Source organism: Neopsephotus bourkii, unplaced genomic scaffold (genome assembly GCF_033783945.1).
Source record: "Neopsephotus bourkii isolate Nb327-2 ecotype Australia unplaced genomic scaffold, CSIRO-AGI_Nbou_v1 NB_379, whole genome shotgun sequence".
Taxonomy (NCBI): domain Eukaryota; kingdom Metazoa; phylum Chordata; class Aves; order Psittaciformes; family Psittacidae; genus Neopsephotus; species Neopsephotus bourkii.
Genome location: NW_026900884.1, coordinates 523,370 through 542,804, shown reverse-complemented (window position 1 = coordinate 542,804; position 19,435 = coordinate 523,370). Strand labels below are relative to the sequence as shown.

The window sequence follows — 19,435 nt, the reverse complement described above, 5'->3', positions numbered from 1 at the left end:
AAGAAGTTTAGAGTAATCATTTGTAACCACTCACTCTTTTGTTTTTTCATTGATGTTAGCTCCTTTCCTCAGTAGCAATTCACATACTTGTTTTCTCTTGGGATATGGAGATGCAGCAGCACAGTGCTGAGAACATGAAAAAGTATAGCATTACAGCTAGCTAGCAATATACAGGTTTTACTGCTTGCTGATCAGCTGACAGTTAAGAGTTGGTTATATGCAGAGTCAACAGCAAAAAAAACCCAACAAAACAAAACATGCAGAAGCTTATTAATTTGGGAGATTCCACACAGGCTTTTGTATTTACACTGGTATTTTCCAGAGCTCCTTCTCCAATAACTGCTAGAACACTTCATGCTTTACAAAGCTCATATATGTAGCTTGCTGTTGCTTAAAACTAGACTACAAACTAGAAAACAAGTCATTTAGACAAATTAAACAGGCAATTTAGTCTTAACATTAACAACAAAATATTAATATTGCTTACTAGACACTGGATATTCCAGGTTGGTTTGAATTATACTGTTTGAAACTGAAATTTTTAGTTCTGAACTATTACTGAGTAAGTTTAGGTCAGCCACAACATATGCAAAATAATTAATAAATCCTAAAATATTACCAATGCCGTCTCATGTGTTTGAGGATGTTTGAAGTTCACTGTCTCCAAAGAAAGATGTTTCTTTATACGAGCTACATCTGATTCTCTTGCAGCTTGTAGCAGTGAGTGACCTTTGAATTCATCTTTAAAAAGAAATATATATATATCAGCAGGTTATACTCCTCAAGTTGAGAAGAATCAAGAAGAATGTTTCTTTCACTTAGACAAAAATATTCATTTTATTCAGCAGACCACACTGCAGACATTTCCAACTCAGACTTAACCTTTTATATCACTGACAGAACTTGTTAGCTAAGTTAGACACTAAATGAATGTGCTTTGTTTCTAAACTAAAGCCAGAGACATCCACGCTGGCTGAACAAGAACTATTTAACCTGCCACTGTTCTAGTTTCTACTCTTCACGTACATACCAATTCTAGCATATACAAAACTCTACTCCTGACCTGCCCTTGACAAATCATTTCTAGATGCTAACATGAAGTCTAACGTAGTATTTACTGATAATTCTTGTACATATCCCAGAAGTTATTGCTTGGCCACTCAAGGACAGGATTTGAGGGCATTCTTTACAACTCCGTAAGTATGCTGGACAACAGGCAATGTCTTCTATTAATTTCTCTGAACTTCCAGCAATTGTGGCACATTCAAACATATTGAGCATTCTAACGAGTTATGCTTTTTCTTTTCGTCAAACAAAACAGTGGAATAAAAACAAATATTTCAACAGTCTTGATGCAATGAAAGGACCAAGTACGGAAAGTGTACTGGCAAGGTTGTTCAGGGAAGAAAAGTTACAGACCCCATCATAACTACATGACTACAAAACTGACCATAAAATTATTTTAAATGCCTACATTCAAAAAACGCAGCAATCCCAAATTATAAACAATGTAATGTACTGTCCAACATTGCACAATTGCTTGGGAAGTGTAAGCATTTTCTATAATCTGATTTCTGGCAGGTCATTTGTCTAGGGAACCTACGTACACATTACAGTCAATAACTGATCTCACTTTATACTCACATGCTAATCGTTCTTTTAATTGCGGTGTTGGAGCCAAATCAATGGTGCTTTTGTTGTGACAGTTCAACAGTGTTGGGTCAGCACCATAACTTAACAAAAGAGAACATACTTCCACCCTGTTCTTAGAAGCTGCTTCATGCAGGGGGGTGAACTGCCACAGATCCATTGCATTCACACATGCTCCATGCTTGAAAGGAGTAAAAAAGGTGCAATATCAAAACCATATAATTAGAAAGACTTCTATCATTAATTTCAATGCAGTATATTGTTATAATAAAAACCAATGCTTCTATGCAAACTGTATCCAAGACATTCTCCAGACACTAATTTCCAACATTTCAGCACATTGCTGTTGCTAATCTTCTGGTGTCTCACATGTACATTCAAAGAATTCAAAGGCAGGGTAGCCTCTTCAGGCTTTCTCCAGAACTTCAAAGAGTAGCTCTGCTACAGGTCTGTTAATTGAAGAGCCTACCTAATTCATATACTCTAAACCACCTTTCAACAAGCTCTAAAAAAAGTCTAAGTTGCACTAAAAAACATTCATGTTCTGTGAATACTCCCCAAGATAAGAATGCCAAGGTATCTAGAAGGTGATAGGTACTCAAAGTTGACTTCAATAATCTGACAGAACATGCTCTTTCCCATTGCTCCAGTTAAAACCTTAGTGCTTTGCAAAAAATAATTCAAGATTCACTGGAGCTGAAATCCAAGAGGGAATACAACTCTAACTTGACAGTTAAGACACACAGCAGCGTTTAGGCAAAAGAGTTTCTTTGTCCAGTACTACAATTGCAAAGATTCACGCTACAATTGGCCTCTGAATTTAAAAAAAGTATCATTAGTGGTTTGTTTTGGTTTTTTTGGGTTTTTTTTTTTTTTTCAATGTAGTTTTTCCTAAACCAATAGAAAGACACACAGAATTAGTGTGACACGCTGAGACATACGTAACAGGACAACAACAGCTATTCCCTGAGCATCCAAACTTGCAGAGTTATCTAACAGAACACCCAGCTGTTATAATGATCATGATTTATTGTAGCAGCTGAGAATGGGCACAAGGTCCTTTGGTGGACAGCACTCACAGACTTTGCAGGCCACATCTTTGAGTCAGTAGTTTAATGCACATCATACTTTAAGATTAACATAACCCAGATAAGCCACTTCAGTTCCAAGGGTTCACTTATATTAGGAAAATTTACACATTTCTCCTTCTTTAGTGTGAATGCTACAATTTAGAGCCAGAATTAATGTTGTAAAGTTCATTCTCTTAAGAGGCTGATTACTCCTTAATTTTAAAACATTTATGATCTTTACCAGTATTTTCAAAAACCTCTGTCTTCTGAAATACTTTTCTATTGTCAACATTGGTTTGGTTTTGGTTTTTTTGTTTGTTTGTTTTATGGGGTTTACTGCTTCTTTTTTTTTTTTAACGAGTAAGGGTTGAAAGGTTGATAAGAATTTTTTACTTGGTGGCACAAAAACATTAAGCTTTGGAGCAGAGAGAGTTAAAAACAGAAAGCACATTTATAAGGAAAAAAAGCTTCCTTGCAAGCAGAAGATTCTGTAGCTACAGCTTAGCAAACACTAACATGTCAAGCAAAAGCAGCCTACCGTTCTTTGTTTTGTAACTCTAAGTACAAAATATAAAATATCTGCAACTTGCAGTAGTCTATTATAAACTGTTCTTATTTAATAATGTGCAATTTTATCTCTTCAAAGACTAACCTTTACTAGAAGCTCTGTTACTTCATAATGACCGTAGGAACAGGCATTGTGAAGTGGCACCAAATCTCTATATAGGAGAGAAAGGGGCAGGATGATTATCTTAGTATGCGTATTTCAATTTCAAATGCACCTGTAACATTGCAAACGGCACTGTGCTGCACCTTGATCACTTTATAAAACTATCAGAGATGTTCAAAGGAAGTTGAGGGGAAATACGAAGCTGGAGAAGAACCCAGAAAATAACTTCAGCATTTTTCAGAACAATAAATATTTAAAATAATCAGAAGATGAGCGACGTCTTACTGCCAATGAAGTCGTTCTGCTCAGACTCAGAATCCTAAGCAAGAAGAACTCTCTGCAGTGGATTTTCAGGAGTGCCAGCTCCTTTTTCCCAGGAACTTTGATGTTAAGATTATCTTCTCCCATAGATATTAGCCAAGTATTAATGGCTAATGTTTAAGGAACAAAATTTACAATAACAGCAGAACCACAGAGGTTTAGAGCCAGCTTCATACGCTCTCAAACCCCATGGTCTTAGGAGCAAGTGAGAAATTGCTCGAAGTGAATTCTTTCACTGTGAGCTAGTACAGGAGAAATTACAGAACTGAATTACAGCCCCAAGGGGACAATTAAAGCTGTCTGATTAAGCAGCTATTTATGTAGCAGTGAAGTGATCCTAGCAAAAAAAAAAAAAAAAAAAGGAGTAAGAGTTTGCTTTCCATAATCTTTAATGTACACGAACACACATTTTAAAAATAGGTTTTCCATTATATTTTATGTAACTAAACTTAGTATGCCTGTATTTCACTACATTTCCTGACATAGCAACCAAACGCTTGAAAATGTAGCCGAAATAAAAGCTCTGTGAAACAGATCTTCAATTTTTATCGTATTCTTTTGCAAAAAAAGAAGTGCAGAAACTTAAAAGTAAGAAGATAATTAAGATTGATTCAATCATCAAATTATTTGATTCCTTCATTCACAGTGCTGTATGAATGCATTTTATTAAACAAGACATAAGAATTTGGCTAGTGATACCTAAAAGGCAGCATGTTCTATAGTTAGCTCAATTTGGATTCTACTGATGCACAAGTCTCAAGCCTGTGCACTTTGCATTTTTGTCATAACAGAAAGGTTAAAAATGACATAATGGTCTCAAGTCAGAAATTCTTCATGGCTAAAACAGTATTACTCTTCTTTACTTCTTCTCAATTTTAAACAAATTCTGTTTATTCTGAACAAATGAAAAAGGAACCTACCCTTTATCCTTAGCATGTACGTCAGCCCCATGTTGCAATAAGAGCTGTACTATTTTTACACGGTTATACCCAGCTGCTAAATGTAAAGGAGTAGACTGAAATGACAGAATGTAGAATTAATCAGTAATACAAAATCAAAGCGTTGATTTTATATTTATTTTTTTCAAAACTTAACGGTACTAGTTACTGAAATCCTTAAAATAATTGCAACACAAAAACACCCAAACCCAGAGTGCTTGAATCAGACATTTGATAACTATGTTCATTGTTTACTGACCACTCTCGCAGTCATCAGAAACACAAATCCTGAATTTACTCCATCACTAATACATTCTGGCAATGAAGACATTACAGGATTTTTGAGTCCTGCAGTCTGCTTTTGTCTTTTAGCCTATGGACTTTGCTGGGACAAACTATGGCCCTTCTGAAAAGGGAAATAAGATGGTCATTAGAAATTATGACTGCTAAATTATAAAGATGTCTCCCTGCCAATCAATAGATGAAGTGTAAAAATTATCAACAGAGATTGTAATCCACATCTGTGAGTGCAGTAACTTAACCTTCTCTTGTAAATTCGCACCCTCCACGCAGCACTTAGGTAACTGCTCTATGACCTTTCGTGGCAAACCCACTCAAGCATTCCCATCAGCAGCACCAGAGGCAGAGCTACAAATTAGTGAAGAGAAATCTTATCCTCTTCATTTACAAACCCATCAACTGAACAGGGTTTGTATGGTTCCTAGAAGATGAGTCTCATGAGTAGAAGATGAATCTCATGAGTAGAAGATGAAAAAATACAGATGCGTAAGTGTTTTGGAGATTCCAAAATCATACCACAAAGCCTTAAACAGGGAAACTAATTCAAACAAAACTTAAGTGAATGAGTACACATACTTAATGAGAACAAGGATGCCAAAAATTGATACTCAGTAATCTGAGCCTTCAGTAGGGCAGGGGCTGAACCCAGGGGATTATCAGGACTTTTCAGAATGCAGATTTTGAACATTTTTCATGTAGTTCCTTACCAATACTTGTAGCAGTAAATAGCTTGTTCCTGAAACAGCAGCAATAACTTGCCTAGGCTGCATGGCAAAATAAGGAACCTGTGTGTATCTCTCTGTGATAGCAATAAGAACCTAAGAAAAGGCCTCCCTTCTTTATCACTGCAGATATGAAGGTCAAGCAGAAGTTCCAATTGAAAAGGTGTTTGTTCATTGCTCCCAGATGGAAATACCTATACAGTCCTTTTAAGGTTAAAAAACAAACAAACAAAAAAATCAGCTAAACTGCTAGAGAGGTACAATCTTATTTTCCCCAGATATATTAAAGGAAACAGATAGAATCTAAGTTTACCATTCTTAAAATCTGGTCAAATAATAATTGTGCAACATATGAGAGTGAAATGATTTTAAATCAGGTTTTAAATAAAAATACCTTTCTGCCATCGCTTGCATGACAGTTAACATTTAATGGTGTAAGAAGAGACATCATCTTTTCTTCATTTCCGCTCCTGAAAAACAAGATACAAAATGGGCAGAAATATTTGTATTTCAAATTTTAGTAGCTTCTAATGTTTTACATTTTTCCTTGCTATGTTTGCTAGATCTGTTTTGAACTAATACATTCTCTGATGTGTTGTCAGCATTAAAAGGAAACAAAAAATGCATTTATGTAACTATTTTCGTAGCTCTGCTCACAGATAACAGCCAAAGCTTAGCATCTTGATGGAATGCCAGCTCAAAAGCCAACATATATATTCATTACATGCAATTCTAAAAATAGAACTAAATTTCAGTTATCTTCCAAACGTGCATACCTGGCACTTTCTAAGAGTTCATCTTTCTTATATTCACCTGGAAGACAAAAGGAAGTTTCTTTAGTTGTTAAATATGTGAAGTTCACTACTTATCCTCCTCTTCCAAAACTTTAGAGAACATAAGTGCTAAAAATCTGGCAATCCATTACTGAATTAGCACAATAAATTATGTATTCAGAACACATCCCATGACTGAGACGATAAAGGCCATATGGGAATTTCTATTTAGAATTATAAAAGACAGAAGTTACAGTAATATCAGAAAGACAAAACCCAAAATACTGTATTACATTCATTTGCCTGTTATTAGTCATAATGTTATCTAAAGATTATCCCTTACCAGTCAGCACTGCTTTTGCAGACGGGTCTGCCAAGTCCAGAGCTGTTCTTCCATCTGTGTTCCGGATGGTTGGTTCAGCACCATGCTGCAGCAGTACTAAAAAATGCCAAAGTTTTCCATGAGAAAACAATTCTACAAGACAAAGCTTGTGAGATGTTATCATTACTCTAAGCCATAAGCAATAAGCCACAAGCAACAAAAGAAACATCAAGTTACTGATCCTATTTTCCCCTCTCAAGTTTTCAGCATCAGAATTCCTTGATGTCACTTGTGAACAGTTTAACTAGTGAAAAATGCGTAGACATATTTTATGAGAAAAAAAGTAAAGCAGAAATGGAACAATCACAGACTGGTAGGATGCAATCTCAGCTGACTGCAACTGACAACCACAAAAAAAGAGTAGCTATTTCACATCAGCTCCAACTTGTTTCTTACGAAATTGGCATTTGAATTTAAGTTTATGAAAGATATTTAGTTTGAATCTTTATACCAGTCCTAGCTTCACAGAGTAAAAATGGTCTTTAAAAGGTTGTTGACTTTTCACAGTGAAAAGAAATGATTCAGTCACAGGAAGTGTGGGAGAAAATTACCAATGCAGACATCTGTCTTGCCCTTAATGGCAGCTTCATGAAGGGGAGTGTAATTCCAATTATCCCGAGCATTAGGATCTGCACCATGCCGCAAGAGAAGATTGACAACTTCAGCATGACCAAAAGAGCAAGCGTTGTGAAGAGGAATAAGGCCTCCATCATCTCGCGCGTGGACATTGGCACCGCTTTGAAGTAAATATTCAACTACATCCTTTCGACCAAAACCTGGAAGAGATAAAGGGAGGAAAGGTGTCAAGTTTAAGAGAATTCCCTGTCCCACATACACAGATTAAAACAACAAACTTAAATTTTAACAGTAACTGTCCCAAGTAACAATCACAAGTGGCATTCTTTATTAAAAGTGCATGTACACACTAAAGGTATTCAAACCAACCCAAAATTAGATTTAAATAAATACAAAAAAAATATATTCAAGATTACTGGAAAAATAAATATCTTGATAGGGCTCCAATGAGTCAACAGCTTCTTGAAAACATAACAAAAAGAACATGACAGTGACAAAAATACCTTCCTTTAATTATTTTATATTGTCATTAAACCAAACAATGTTTTGAATCATATTCTGCCAACCCACAGCCAGTTTGTGGATGGACCAATAGGTGAGCCCTGGAAGCAGTAAGGATAAGAATGGTTACAAGTCAATAAATGTACAATTCGTATTCTAAGCTTTTTAAAAAAGATCCCAAACCATGGAAAGTATTTTACAGAAACACATTGATAGTATTTTTAAAAAAGCAAGTAAGCAGCACTGCTCCCAGGTTCAAACTAGAAGCATGGCTATTTGCTTTCTAAGGAATAATTAACGTAATGCACACATAGTTTCCATCTCAGAAATGATCACTTAAGCAAACCCTTAGGGACACAGAAAGTTTACATGAAACCATGCTCTATTCAAGAAATTTATTATGAGAGTATGCACAACTGCAATTTAAAGATATTCATAATGCCTGTTTTCAGTGATGCCTAAAATGATTATAAATATTTGATCATGACAGAAGCACAAAAGTGCTGTTATACACTGAAGCTTTTTTTTTTTTTACAAACCTGTCATTCAAGGGACAGCAAAAAAATATTCTCACTTTTACACTTGGAGCTAGAAACATATCACAAGGTAACTGTTCTTATAAAACAATTTTACAGCTATAAATGTTTCATTTCAGCTGTATCTTGTGCATTTATATAACAGCAGATAAATGAGAACATCAACCCGTATCGAAATTTTCTTGAGCACCTTCACAAGAGGCCAGAATGACCTAGGACTTCTGTTTGCAAAAATTAGGTCCATCTGGTTACATTCTAAAGGCCTACAGAAATCCCTCAAAGGTTTCAAGGTCACTTTGGGTCTTAGGGATCATTAGGGCACATACGAGCCATATTTGGGTATGTATCGACTTGTGCAAAGTACCTCCTGGGAAATAACCCGCACGTGCAGGACCTGGCTGACATTCCTTGCTTCAAATACCTGGGTTGCCACCCGGAAGAACTGGGGGAAAATCAAATCTTGAGCTTTTTCCTCAGAGGAAATCATCACACTGTTGCCAAAAGCAGTGATACCCAGACTGCAGCAAATTTAAACTTTGTCACAAATCATTCATGGAATGTCAGAAGCTAGCTATAAATCCCTGCAACCACAAGCTAGAAATAGTTTATTCCAGTAGCTACACAGTATTTCAGTGACAAAGTCACAGAAGCATGAGAAAAGTGTCAGGATTTTAGTGACAACTGAAGTTTTCAGTTAAATTCCAGCTGAACTTTTTCATAGCATGCTCTTCACTAAACTCAGCTATTTCCAAACTGTCAGCAACCAAAAATCCTGGAGCAAGAAGCACTTTCACCTTCACTAAAAACAAACACTACCATTACAAGGCAATTTCTGGATCCTGCCTTCTGAGAGATCTTGCATGCAAGCCATATATGCCACAGGTAAAGAGGCCAGGAAAGGCATTCAGAAAAGCCTTTCTAAAATTCTGTCTTTCCTTCTTTTCCCTCAAAAGCCTGGCAAACAAACCACATTCTCCACAGATTTCTGATTATTACAAAAATAATTTTATGTGAAAATTTTTAATCTCAGAATGAACTCCAAGGTGTTTTCAAGTAAGTCACAAGACTATACTGGCAACGTGCTTCAAGTTTTCAAAGTACATTACCAACGATACAAATCTTAGCTTCTAGTACCTTGACTACAATAGAACCACATACTATAGCAAATTCCCTTTTGAGTCTCAAGATTGCAGTTACCCATCTTTTAACCAACAGAAGGTACCTTACCTATCCTAACAAAAAAAGAGGAGCTCAGCACACTTCAGATGAAAACTGGATCAGATATATGGTCTGTGTAGAAACAATTTATCTGTCCAGGCACAGTAAGCCACATTCACTGCACATGCATGCATATTTCTGCTGCCAAAAAAAAAAAAGTCATCAGTGCCTATACAACATATACCTATGCAGCCATACTGTCTAGACAGTAAATTATATGCAGCATATTTCTCATTCTTAAATTTAGCCTTCATAACTAAGACATTTAAATATTGTTGTTTTTTATAAATGTGTCCAGATTTTTTTCTTCAAAACTTCAAAAAATAAAAATGTTTCTAGTTTGAATGTATACTCAAAATTGTCTACATTATTTAAAGATCCACTTAGATGTGACTTTTCACAAGTGCCAGAGCCCTGCAAACACATCAAAGCTGTTGCTTGATGACAGACTGCTTGGTATCTTCTTTCAGTACCAAAAAATGTTTTCCAGAATTGCTTTAGCCATATTAGAAAAGCCTCTGATAAAATTCTCTGTCCAGATCTCTGCTAGATAAACCACTCATTCTTGTACAGAAGGCATTCCTGTCCCCAAAGCTTTGCTGTATAGCCATGTTTTTGAAAGTAAAATGTCCACCTTATCAGGAATTAACACCATAACTGAAAATCAGCTGTGGAGAGTTCACCTGAATGCCCCCTATTTAGTACATAGGTTCAAACAGGTACAGCTCATGACCAACACATAGCTTCTCTCTGCTCAAGGCCTGCATCCACTTGGAAAATACCCTAAGCATAGCAACATCCCTGAACTACCTGTAGTTACTTTAATGTTGAGACAGGATCATTTGCATCACACTAATCTTTGTAAGTTCGTTTCAGCACTGAGTGCACAGCAGGGATTCCTTACTTCCTTGTGGAAGCATCTGCGTAACAGGGCACCATATATGGGAAGAGAAGTATTTCCTCATTATTTTCTAAAGGGTGTATGTGTACAGAGGGCATGGCCAAACTCTGTATGATAGTCCCTCTCTCCTCTAGTTTTCACTGAGAGTGGAAAGGGGACAGCCCTTCACACAGGAAAGTGAGCCACTGTCTAGTGCAACAATTCCTCTTTACCATTAGTTCACTGCGAAAAAAAAAACAAACCAAACCCCAAACCAACCCAAAAGCAAACACTGTCACTTTTAAGGGGTGGAGGTTTTGTGGGATTCTGTTTGGCTCTTGAGCTTCTATCAAAACACCAACTAAATGGTATCACAGCTTGCAAATGTGCAGGATAAATGAACATCATGAATGCTTTATTTCTTGCTGCAAAGCAGAAAGGCTATTCAGGGCCTCCAGCTGACATTCTACCACAGCAGAGTAGCTCCCTGTACTTGTCAGCTAAAAGTTTATAACTTTTTGGAGAACAAATCCTGAATATTAATCACAGTAGAAACTTGTATCAGCATATGAATAATAATTAAAAAAAAATATTACAGTCACTGTTGTCATGACTGATATCCACTTAATTCTGACAGGATGAAAAGCTAACAGAAACAATTGAGCTCCAATTCTCCCCTGCCTAAGTGGCTCATATTTTCAGTGAATTTTAGTTTGAGGGAAAAGCGTTTTGGTTCCTGCCAGGTCCCTAAACCCTTGTGATACTTTCCAGTTTGACATACACTGCGATGAAAAGGGTTGACTTCAGGAAGTATATGCAGCTTATAGTGAGAGAGGACTGTGCCTATTATGTTGTGAAGAGTGGTGGGCTCTGGACTTAAGTTTCAGTACAACCTATCTACACACACAATTCTGCACTACAAAATCTAAAGAGCAACCTTCACCAAGATGCCAGTGTGTATTATGTCTAATAATTACACACACACACAGGGAGAGCTTGCAGTATTTTTTAAGTATATTTTTAATATATTTTAAAATCCATCTTTCCAGAATGACACATGGAAAAAGAGGAATTTTCTTTAAATTGCTAAACAAGATCTGGGAAAAGACTTAAAAACTGGAACCCAAGTTCAAAGTCCACAATGCCACTAAAAAAAGACCAAAACATCAACAGAAAAGCCTTTCTGCATACTTCGATTCTGCCTCTTCCACAAAGCAAGTCTTGAAGCTGAATGAAACTAGTCAGAGAAGTTTTGTAATGCACCTTCTGAAAACACCTAGCCACCTAGGGTAAACAAAGCAAGAATACAACACACTTTTGCTTTTACTTCCTGGAATGTAATTCCCTTAGAGCCAGAAGACAAAAGAAGCTACTATTATTCCGACTACGAATAATGGGGGAAAAGCAAAACAAAGCAAAAACAATAAGCCCAAAACCCAAGAGTTACACATGTACATCTTTCACATTAAGTCTATTGCAGGTAGGCTGACAACAGCCAAGTTTTATGTGAAGCACAGGAAAAGCATTAAATTGAGAAATTACACAAGTATCTTATGTCACATGTGAACCAGGAACTTTTGACATCTCCTACAGTCACCTGAGAAAAGCAATTAATGTCTCTGTATCAAGTCTGAAGCAGACACAAGCATGGAAATTGCTTCTAACATACCAATCTGTTACACAACACTGGAAGTTTAAACACTACATTAACTTATTGCTATGCCCTTTTTAAAGAAAAGGCTCTCTATAGAGCAGGAGTCCTTTAAAGTCAAGACAGATCAACTCCTGTCCAGAGAGAGAAACTAGATCACTATATTGCATGAGAAACTCCTTAAACACAGCCTACTGTAAAATGTATTCATTTGTCTAGAAGTTCAGCATTTACTAGTGCAGGACTGCTGGATATAAAAAGATAGCTGCAGATTTTTTTCCCTATGAAGGATATTTTGTCTCCTGGGCCCTCTTGTTGACCAAGTTTCTTAGATCTTTGAAAGCAGCTGTCCTGAAGAGGCTTTCAAGAACTTAGACCTGTTGCATCTACTCGAAAGGACACCTGAAGTAGAAACCCTTTTCTAAAACCACTCGGTAAAGAAACAAAGCTCTTTATTACTATTCATATTGTTTAGCTGAAATAAACTGCTCTCTGCAGCCTGCCAGCCTTGGGGTTTGACATCTAATGCTGTAATCAAATCAAAACAAACGTGAAAACAACAGTCACAGTCAGGTCTTTGTCTGAAAAGGTGGGATACAATCCTCTGGCCTGTTGACAGCAGAAGCAGTTGTTCTGTGATGTCAGTTGTTTGCGCATCTAAGGCCCGAATTAACAAAGTCTATTTGTTAAAGATACAAATGCAGGCACTCTTCCTGGGTGAAATTTTAAAGATTAGCAGGCCTGCTAAAATCAATGGAAAAAGCACCTGGGGCATATGTTACCTGTCAGAGCTCACATGCCACAACACGAACAGTCTAAATCCCTGTCCAGATGTCCCCAGCACCAGCTAAGGTTCATTTAAATAAACAAATAATGAAACAGAAGGGCAGAAACAAGACGCCATCCCGATCACTCTGCAACCACTACCGCGCGGGTGACACCGAACCAGCCACGCGGTTGTCGGGCGGGCATCGCACTTACTGACGCCCACAGGCCGCACACTAGGGCTGGCGAAGCGCCCCCACAGCGGGGCCCGCGAGGATCAACACACCCTGGGCCCCTGCGCGGGCCAGGCCCCACGCCGACAGGAAGGCGGAAGTGCGCGACCCGGTAGCACGCCTGGATCCGGGGGGGCTGCCCCCCGCGTTCCCCTTTCCCCCACAGAAGCGGTAACGGCGGCCTCGGGCCGGTTACCTGCAGCGAAGTGCAGCGGACTGGACTTCCTTCCCGCTGTGTCCCGGCTGTTCACATTCTCGGGCCGTACCAGCCGCTTGACCCGCTCCACGTCCCCGTTCCTGCAGGCCTCGAAGAGCTCCCGAGCCGGCTCCGCTGCCACGCCGCAGCCCGACGACTCAGACAAGGCGGCCGCTCCGCCCGCGCACCGCCGCCCCGCCATGCCGGGCCCGCCAGAGGCGGCCGAGCAGACCCCGCCACCCCGGTCCCAGGCCACGACCCTGCGCGGCAGCAGCCTCCACACGCTCCGCTGGGCGGGGCGCTACGGCCAGCGCACCGCGGCGGAGGGATCCGGGCGGACCTTCCACGGCACCACTGCCGGCCACGCTGCGCAGGCGCCCCGGGTGGCTGGGCACGGGAGGCAGATCGTAGCGGGCATGCGCAGCGCGGGTGTGGGTTGTGGGCGGTTTCGCGTGGTGGTAGAGGCCTCGCAGGGTTTACCTCGGGTGTCGGTGGCTCTGTTGTGCTCTGGGAGGTGCTGCCGCGCCGGGCGCTCCTCGCCGGGCCCGGGCTGCAGGAGTTGAGCTTGAACCGAAGGGGTAGTGTGCTGCTGGCCTTTTTCACATCACGGAACTCGTCTCAACAAGTGCTGTCCGTGTCGTGCCCGTCTGCTCTTCAGTCTTCCGCTTACTGCTGCGGAAATAATCTGAAACTGGATTCCTGTTAATGCAAAACGGTTTTGCAGTACACGTTTTAAAGGACGGGGAGGAAGCAAGATAAAAGACACCACTCCTCACATAGTGTGTCGTTAACCTGCTGCCTGCTGCTTTTTATGGGAAGAACTGTAGCACAGAAAGTCGAATACAGCGCTAGCAGTTTGTCCCAGAACAGAAATGTTCCTTTGCTGCTTACAGCAATTAAAGGCAGATTACAAATTAACTATTAAGGGATTTTTTTTTTTTCTGTGAAATGTGTAAGACTCGTGCTAATGACTTCATATGTTGCTCAAAGGGAAATTCAGTGCTTGCATAGTGACTATGAAATCATATAAATTAGAAATTTCATACTGTTAGTTGACTTTGCCAGTTCAAGGTTTTGGAAGAGAGCAGAAAGCATCTCTTTCCCTCATGTAAGCCATGCAACCGTGATGGGGAATCTTGAGCCTAGATGGGACTAACTAGAAGAGGGTTCACTTGGTAATTTTGAAATGTATTTTTCCACTCATGCCATAATAAAACACATTTGAAAAGGTGGTTGAATAGGGTCAGTAGCATGCTGTTCCAAAGGCAGGAAAGGTAAGTGCCTCCAAACTCAACTGAACTTGCAGACTATTGTTACACTAGTAAATTAAATGGCTTAAGAACCAGGAAAGTGATCCAGGTACTAATTTGTACAGTTTAGTCACTTCCATTCTGATAAACATCCTTGTCTGAAAAAAGGCAGCTACATCTAAGTTGACTCTCCCTGGTCCATGCTAATGCCTAAACTGTACCCAGGAATTTTTCTGGGGAGACTACTAGCTGTACCGGGCCAAACCCATGCTACAGGAACAAGTTGTGGTGCAGTGCCTGTATCTATTGCCTGGCTCTGCTCAGTTTGCTAATTTACACATAGCCACAGTTGAAGTGTGACAGAAGAATGCAGCCAGCACAGGGACAAAACCTATGTGCTTTGACAAACACACGATGCCTTGGTCATGTGTTTTCTGTAATCCCACTGGCTTTTCTGTCAATGATCTCTTAGATGACAAGCTGTGCTTGGCAGGCAGGGAAGAGTCAGGCTATGACCAGAACCCCTCTATCAGCTCTGTCCCACATACATAATTCATCTGCTGCTTTGCATATAGCCATAATGTTCCAGCATAAACTGTCATCAAATGTGGCTCACAGGCCTGCAGCCATCTCCAACGTTCCCAACTTCTCCAAAGTATGCATGTTGAAAACTGCCCTTTCTACATGCAGGTTCCACAGACTGAAAGCAATTCCTGCATTTGTATCTTTTATTAGCCCCATTAGCATAGCTGGAAAAAATATATGAGCTTTTGAGTTCATAAACCCTTCTTCAGGCATTCAGCAGAAGTAGCAAATGCATTAAGTTGGCGGCTTCCATTTCAAAACTGAAGAAGGGACCATGTATCTGATAGTCTGTGGAAGTGTAAAGACAAACACATACTGCTCCCCAGGTTTTCTGAAGAAGTTTAGAGCAGTATTTCACAAGTTCACTATAAAAATCAGTGTTTCTTTTCTTGGCAAAAGCATACATCAAGTGCTAATGAAAAAAATATCTGGGTTAGGAAAAGGGCAGGATTATAAAAAACATCTAAAATAAACTACCTATTCTTTCCACATCATTTTACCAAAAAGATACTATTATTCTATATTGCCTGTTGCTTGACTTCCTTTTCTAGTATGGCTTCCTGATAGCTTGAGTATAAAACTTTGGCAGATGTCTGTGAATGGAAAACAATTTTAGAGAAATATTATACTGTAGGAGCAGGATTCAGTTAGCCTTCAGTTCAGTGAATCAAAGACTCTTGGCATATTTTAGGATTGGTGTATTAATAGACTTCACACTAACTTTTGAGATTCACATAACAAAATAAATCTACTTTTAATTATATGTTGGGTTGTTGTTTCTCTTTTTGAGAAAATACCCTGTATAATCCAGTCCTTCATCCTTCTGTACAATATGGTTAGACAACCACAACTGAAATACAGTGCCAAATCCCACCCAATATATGTGGTAGCAATTTGTCTAGAGGAAGCAGGGGCGTCTTAACTCACCTGTTACTACCACCGCTGGAGACATTCAGCCATTACGTTTACCTTTGCGACTCCTCTATGACTATGGCATGACCTGGCCTAGTAGATACATGAAAGTGGTTTTGAAGTGTGCTTAACTAGTTTAGTTAGAAACATGCTTAATCGGTCACTAGAGGGCAGAAAAGAAGGAGGAGGAGGAGGAGGAGAAGAGGTACTGTTTTAGTTACAAAGTTAGTCTTAAAAATAAACTATTTTTCTTTCTGCTTAGGAGATTAAAGTTTGCTTATAGGCAGAGACATTGGACATGTCAGTCTGCAAGACAGTCCATCAGATTTAGAATTTTTAGCTGTCAGCCTTTCATTTTATGAGCATTTCTCAGCTCTTTCTAATTGGCTCCTGCAATCGTTTGCTTTGCTTTTGGAAGCAAAGTGAAATGCTAGAATTAATACAACATTTAAAGGGTTCAGAAATTTAGCTTATTCCAAAAGGAGAATGATTTAAAATTTATTCAATTTGAAGCATTTTCAGATGAGACTTGGGGAAAAAAACCCCAGCTGATAATAATTAATGCTGTACATAAATGCCTATAAAGAAAAGAGTTAATTATGGAGAGAAGCAGAATGGTCTATTGTTTAGTCACTATATTTTTAAAATTATAAATAGAAGCTTTCTCAGTGCAAGCTACTTTTTCTGAATGAGAAGAGAGGCTGATCAATTTAAGAAAGAGCTCACTGCAAAATCAAAGCAGTACAGGCTATACAGCTAGATCTATAAAGGAAATTGCTTTCTCCCTTTCCCATTCCTTTCCCTTTCCCATCCCATCTATCAAGTACTTTGGTGACTCATCTTAAACAAGCAGGAGCCTATTCCTTTTCTCTGCCAGTTACTCATCTGTAGTTAGTGGTGTATTACATGTGCCAGCTTTGTTTTACCAGCAGATGGGGGTAAAGTGGAATAAATATAAAATGTTTTGGAATTATAAGGGTTTTTAAAAAAAAAAGTAAATGAAGGAAGACTTGGAGAGAGTGAAAAACTGAGAGACTGAGCATTGCAGAGAGGAGCAAACACAGAGCCAAGTGGTCCCTCTAGAAGGGGATACCCTGTGAGTTGTTGAAAAGCTGTAATGGTGATTTAGTTATCAAAAGTCTGTATCCTTGTATGCAGCAACCCAGATACCTGTTCAGCAGCTTGGTGACCAGCTGTGGAGACAGCAGTTCACATGATTCATTAGAGAAGGTTCTTTTCAGTGGTAGGCAGAAGCTTGTGATCCTGACACCAGGAGCACAGATAAGTGTATGAGATTACACAGAAAAAAAAAGCCTTTAAAAAGCCTTTAGTCTAGGACCCATGTGACTTCTTTACAATTATTCCTGTTTTGCTGTAAAAGACTGATAGACAGAAACATGTCTAGAGGGCTTAAGAGAACTTTTTGGTTTTCTGTAGTGCCTGGAACATGTCAGAGGACAGAGAGCTGTTTTAAAAGCACAGGCTTCACATAAGCAAAATGGAATGATGTGGGCTGCCAGCATGGGAACATGGCAGAGACCTGAGAAATTGTTATTTGTTATTAAGAAGAAAGCCACAAGCAGCAAAGGCACAGTAGGGCCAAAGACTAGGCCATTGACTAAAGATGCCAGCAAAACAGATTAATTTGCTTCTCAAATAGGTACAATTACATGAAAAAGCTAAAAGCAAATAAAGGTAAACTAGAATGTCTGTCCAACCATGACATATTCAGGTTTTCTGAAGCTGATCAAAAGAAAAAATAGTGGGCTATTTAGGTTGTAATCTATCTATAACTGACTGAGATGGGAAATCATAATTTTCTTGGAAAAAACATCTTAGAGGGAGAAAATTTGGGGGGAACAGGGCTTTTGAATGCATTTAATTGCAGTTCCAGTGACATTATTTTAACAAATTTCAGTATTAGTTTCCCATCCCAATTGAAAAAAAACCCAGGCTTTGGGGAGATTCAGGCATCTTCACCATCTGTCCTGGGCATTTATCAGAAGCATCCTGATCCTCCAAGTAATTAGCAAAGCAGGCAGGTTTCTCACTGATGTACTCTTAATTGCCCTCTGAAGCACTTTATCTCTCCATCGATGGTATATGAAGCCTATACTTTTAATCTGGATACCTAAATTGCTGCCTGTATAGTATGTTATGTAAATACCATACAGAGTATGCAGTGTGAAGGAAGTCAAAGAAACAAGTAAATGTAATGATTTTTGTTTTTAAGTGGTAGTGTACTACTTCAACTACTTGCGCATTGATTGGCACGATGTTTTTGAGAGGCAGTTTCTCAACAATTCCAATGATGGCTTCTTGGAACAGCTAGTTCCATAGTCTGGGAAAAAAAAATAAAAGAGGCTGAACTTGACTTAAGCCTGAGCAATGCAGTTACTTGGTCCAAGAACTAATTATAGTTTTGCCATGAAGTAGTAATGATCAAATCCAATGAGTTTCAGTATTTCTAATGGAAGGTTCCTACTGAAAAGTAATCTGTGGCACTGATTCAGAAGAAGAATTGTGATGAAAAGAAGGAATGCCATTACAGCAGTATTAAAATCAGATACGAAAACGTTACATTCCTAAGACTTACCACGAATTCTTATTCAGATTTTTAACTAAGAAGTGACAGAAAATAGGAAATGGGTTCAAAAGGTTATTAGAATCAATTGGAATACTCTAATGGTCACAAATTATTGGTAAAAACTAATAAAAATAAATAGTTGGGGCTTTTAAAGGAAGATTGTAAGAAGTGAACACAATTATGTCTCGCTAACATAAGTTATCACAGAGATAAACCAACACATGACAACTAGAAACTTCTCCTTTGGGGTGATTTTTCCAACATCTCATAGTTCACTGTAACAAGTAGTACTGTCTCAAGAGGGTTTTAGTACCTTTTGCAAGAGATACTATTGGAGAAAAAACATTTTGTGATTCACTAAAACAGTTCTTATGTTCCTGCAATCAATGTTTAAAATAGCCATCCAAAGAGATTTTTGCCTGTAGCAGATAAATCTCAAAAGGCTCAGACATTTACCAGGTAAACATATTTGCATTCCTACCTGAATGCAGAGTGGACAGCCACACTGCATTTAAGCGGCTAATCCGTAAGCAAATTGAAAACAGAGTCTATTTATCAGACCTCTCAGACCAAAGCAAAGCACCACAACAGCTGGTTATACCTTAATATAGAATTAGGCCTAACAAAACAGAAAACCCTGGGTAGCCAAAATTTTCTAAAATAATTTTATGATTGAACTGTCTTAAGGCAAAAATTGCCAAACTAAATTAAAAGTCATT

At 38.7% G+C, this 19,435-nt stretch overlaps 1 protein-coding gene across 4 annotated transcripts in view; it reads right to left on the bottom strand.

The window, feature by feature from the left end:
- TNKS2 (tankyrase 2) overlaps nucleotides 1–13,694 on the bottom strand; it is a 30,103-nt gene extending 16,409 nt beyond the window's left edge. The window contains exons 1-10 of one of the 4 annotated variants that reach the window (XM_061348953.1): nucleotides 13,383–13,694; nucleotides 7,378–7,602; nucleotides 6,788–6,883; nucleotides 6,448–6,484; nucleotides 6,066–6,141; nucleotides 4,632–4,726; nucleotides 3,373–3,439; nucleotides 1,645–1,831; nucleotides 620–741; nucleotides 35–126 (exon numbers count right to left, since the gene is read on the bottom strand). In XM_061348953.1, the coding sequence (XP_061204937.1) occupies nucleotides 35–126; nucleotides 620–741; nucleotides 1,645–1,831; nucleotides 3,373–3,439; nucleotides 4,632–4,726; nucleotides 6,066–6,141; nucleotides 6,448–6,484; nucleotides 6,788–6,883; nucleotides 7,378–7,602; nucleotides 13,383–13,584 (1,199 nt within the window). In that variant the 5' untranslated portion in view covers nucleotides 13,585–13,694. The remainder of the gene's footprint in view (nucleotides 1–34; nucleotides 127–619; nucleotides 742–1,644; nucleotides 1,832–3,372; nucleotides 3,440–4,631; nucleotides 4,727–6,065; nucleotides 6,142–6,447; nucleotides 6,485–6,787; nucleotides 6,884–7,377; nucleotides 7,603–13,382) is intronic. The other 3 variants (XM_061348950.1, XM_061348951.1, XM_061348952.1) reach the window with 3 other exon arrangements.
- Between the last annotated feature and the right edge of the window lie 5,741 nt (nucleotides 13,695–19,435).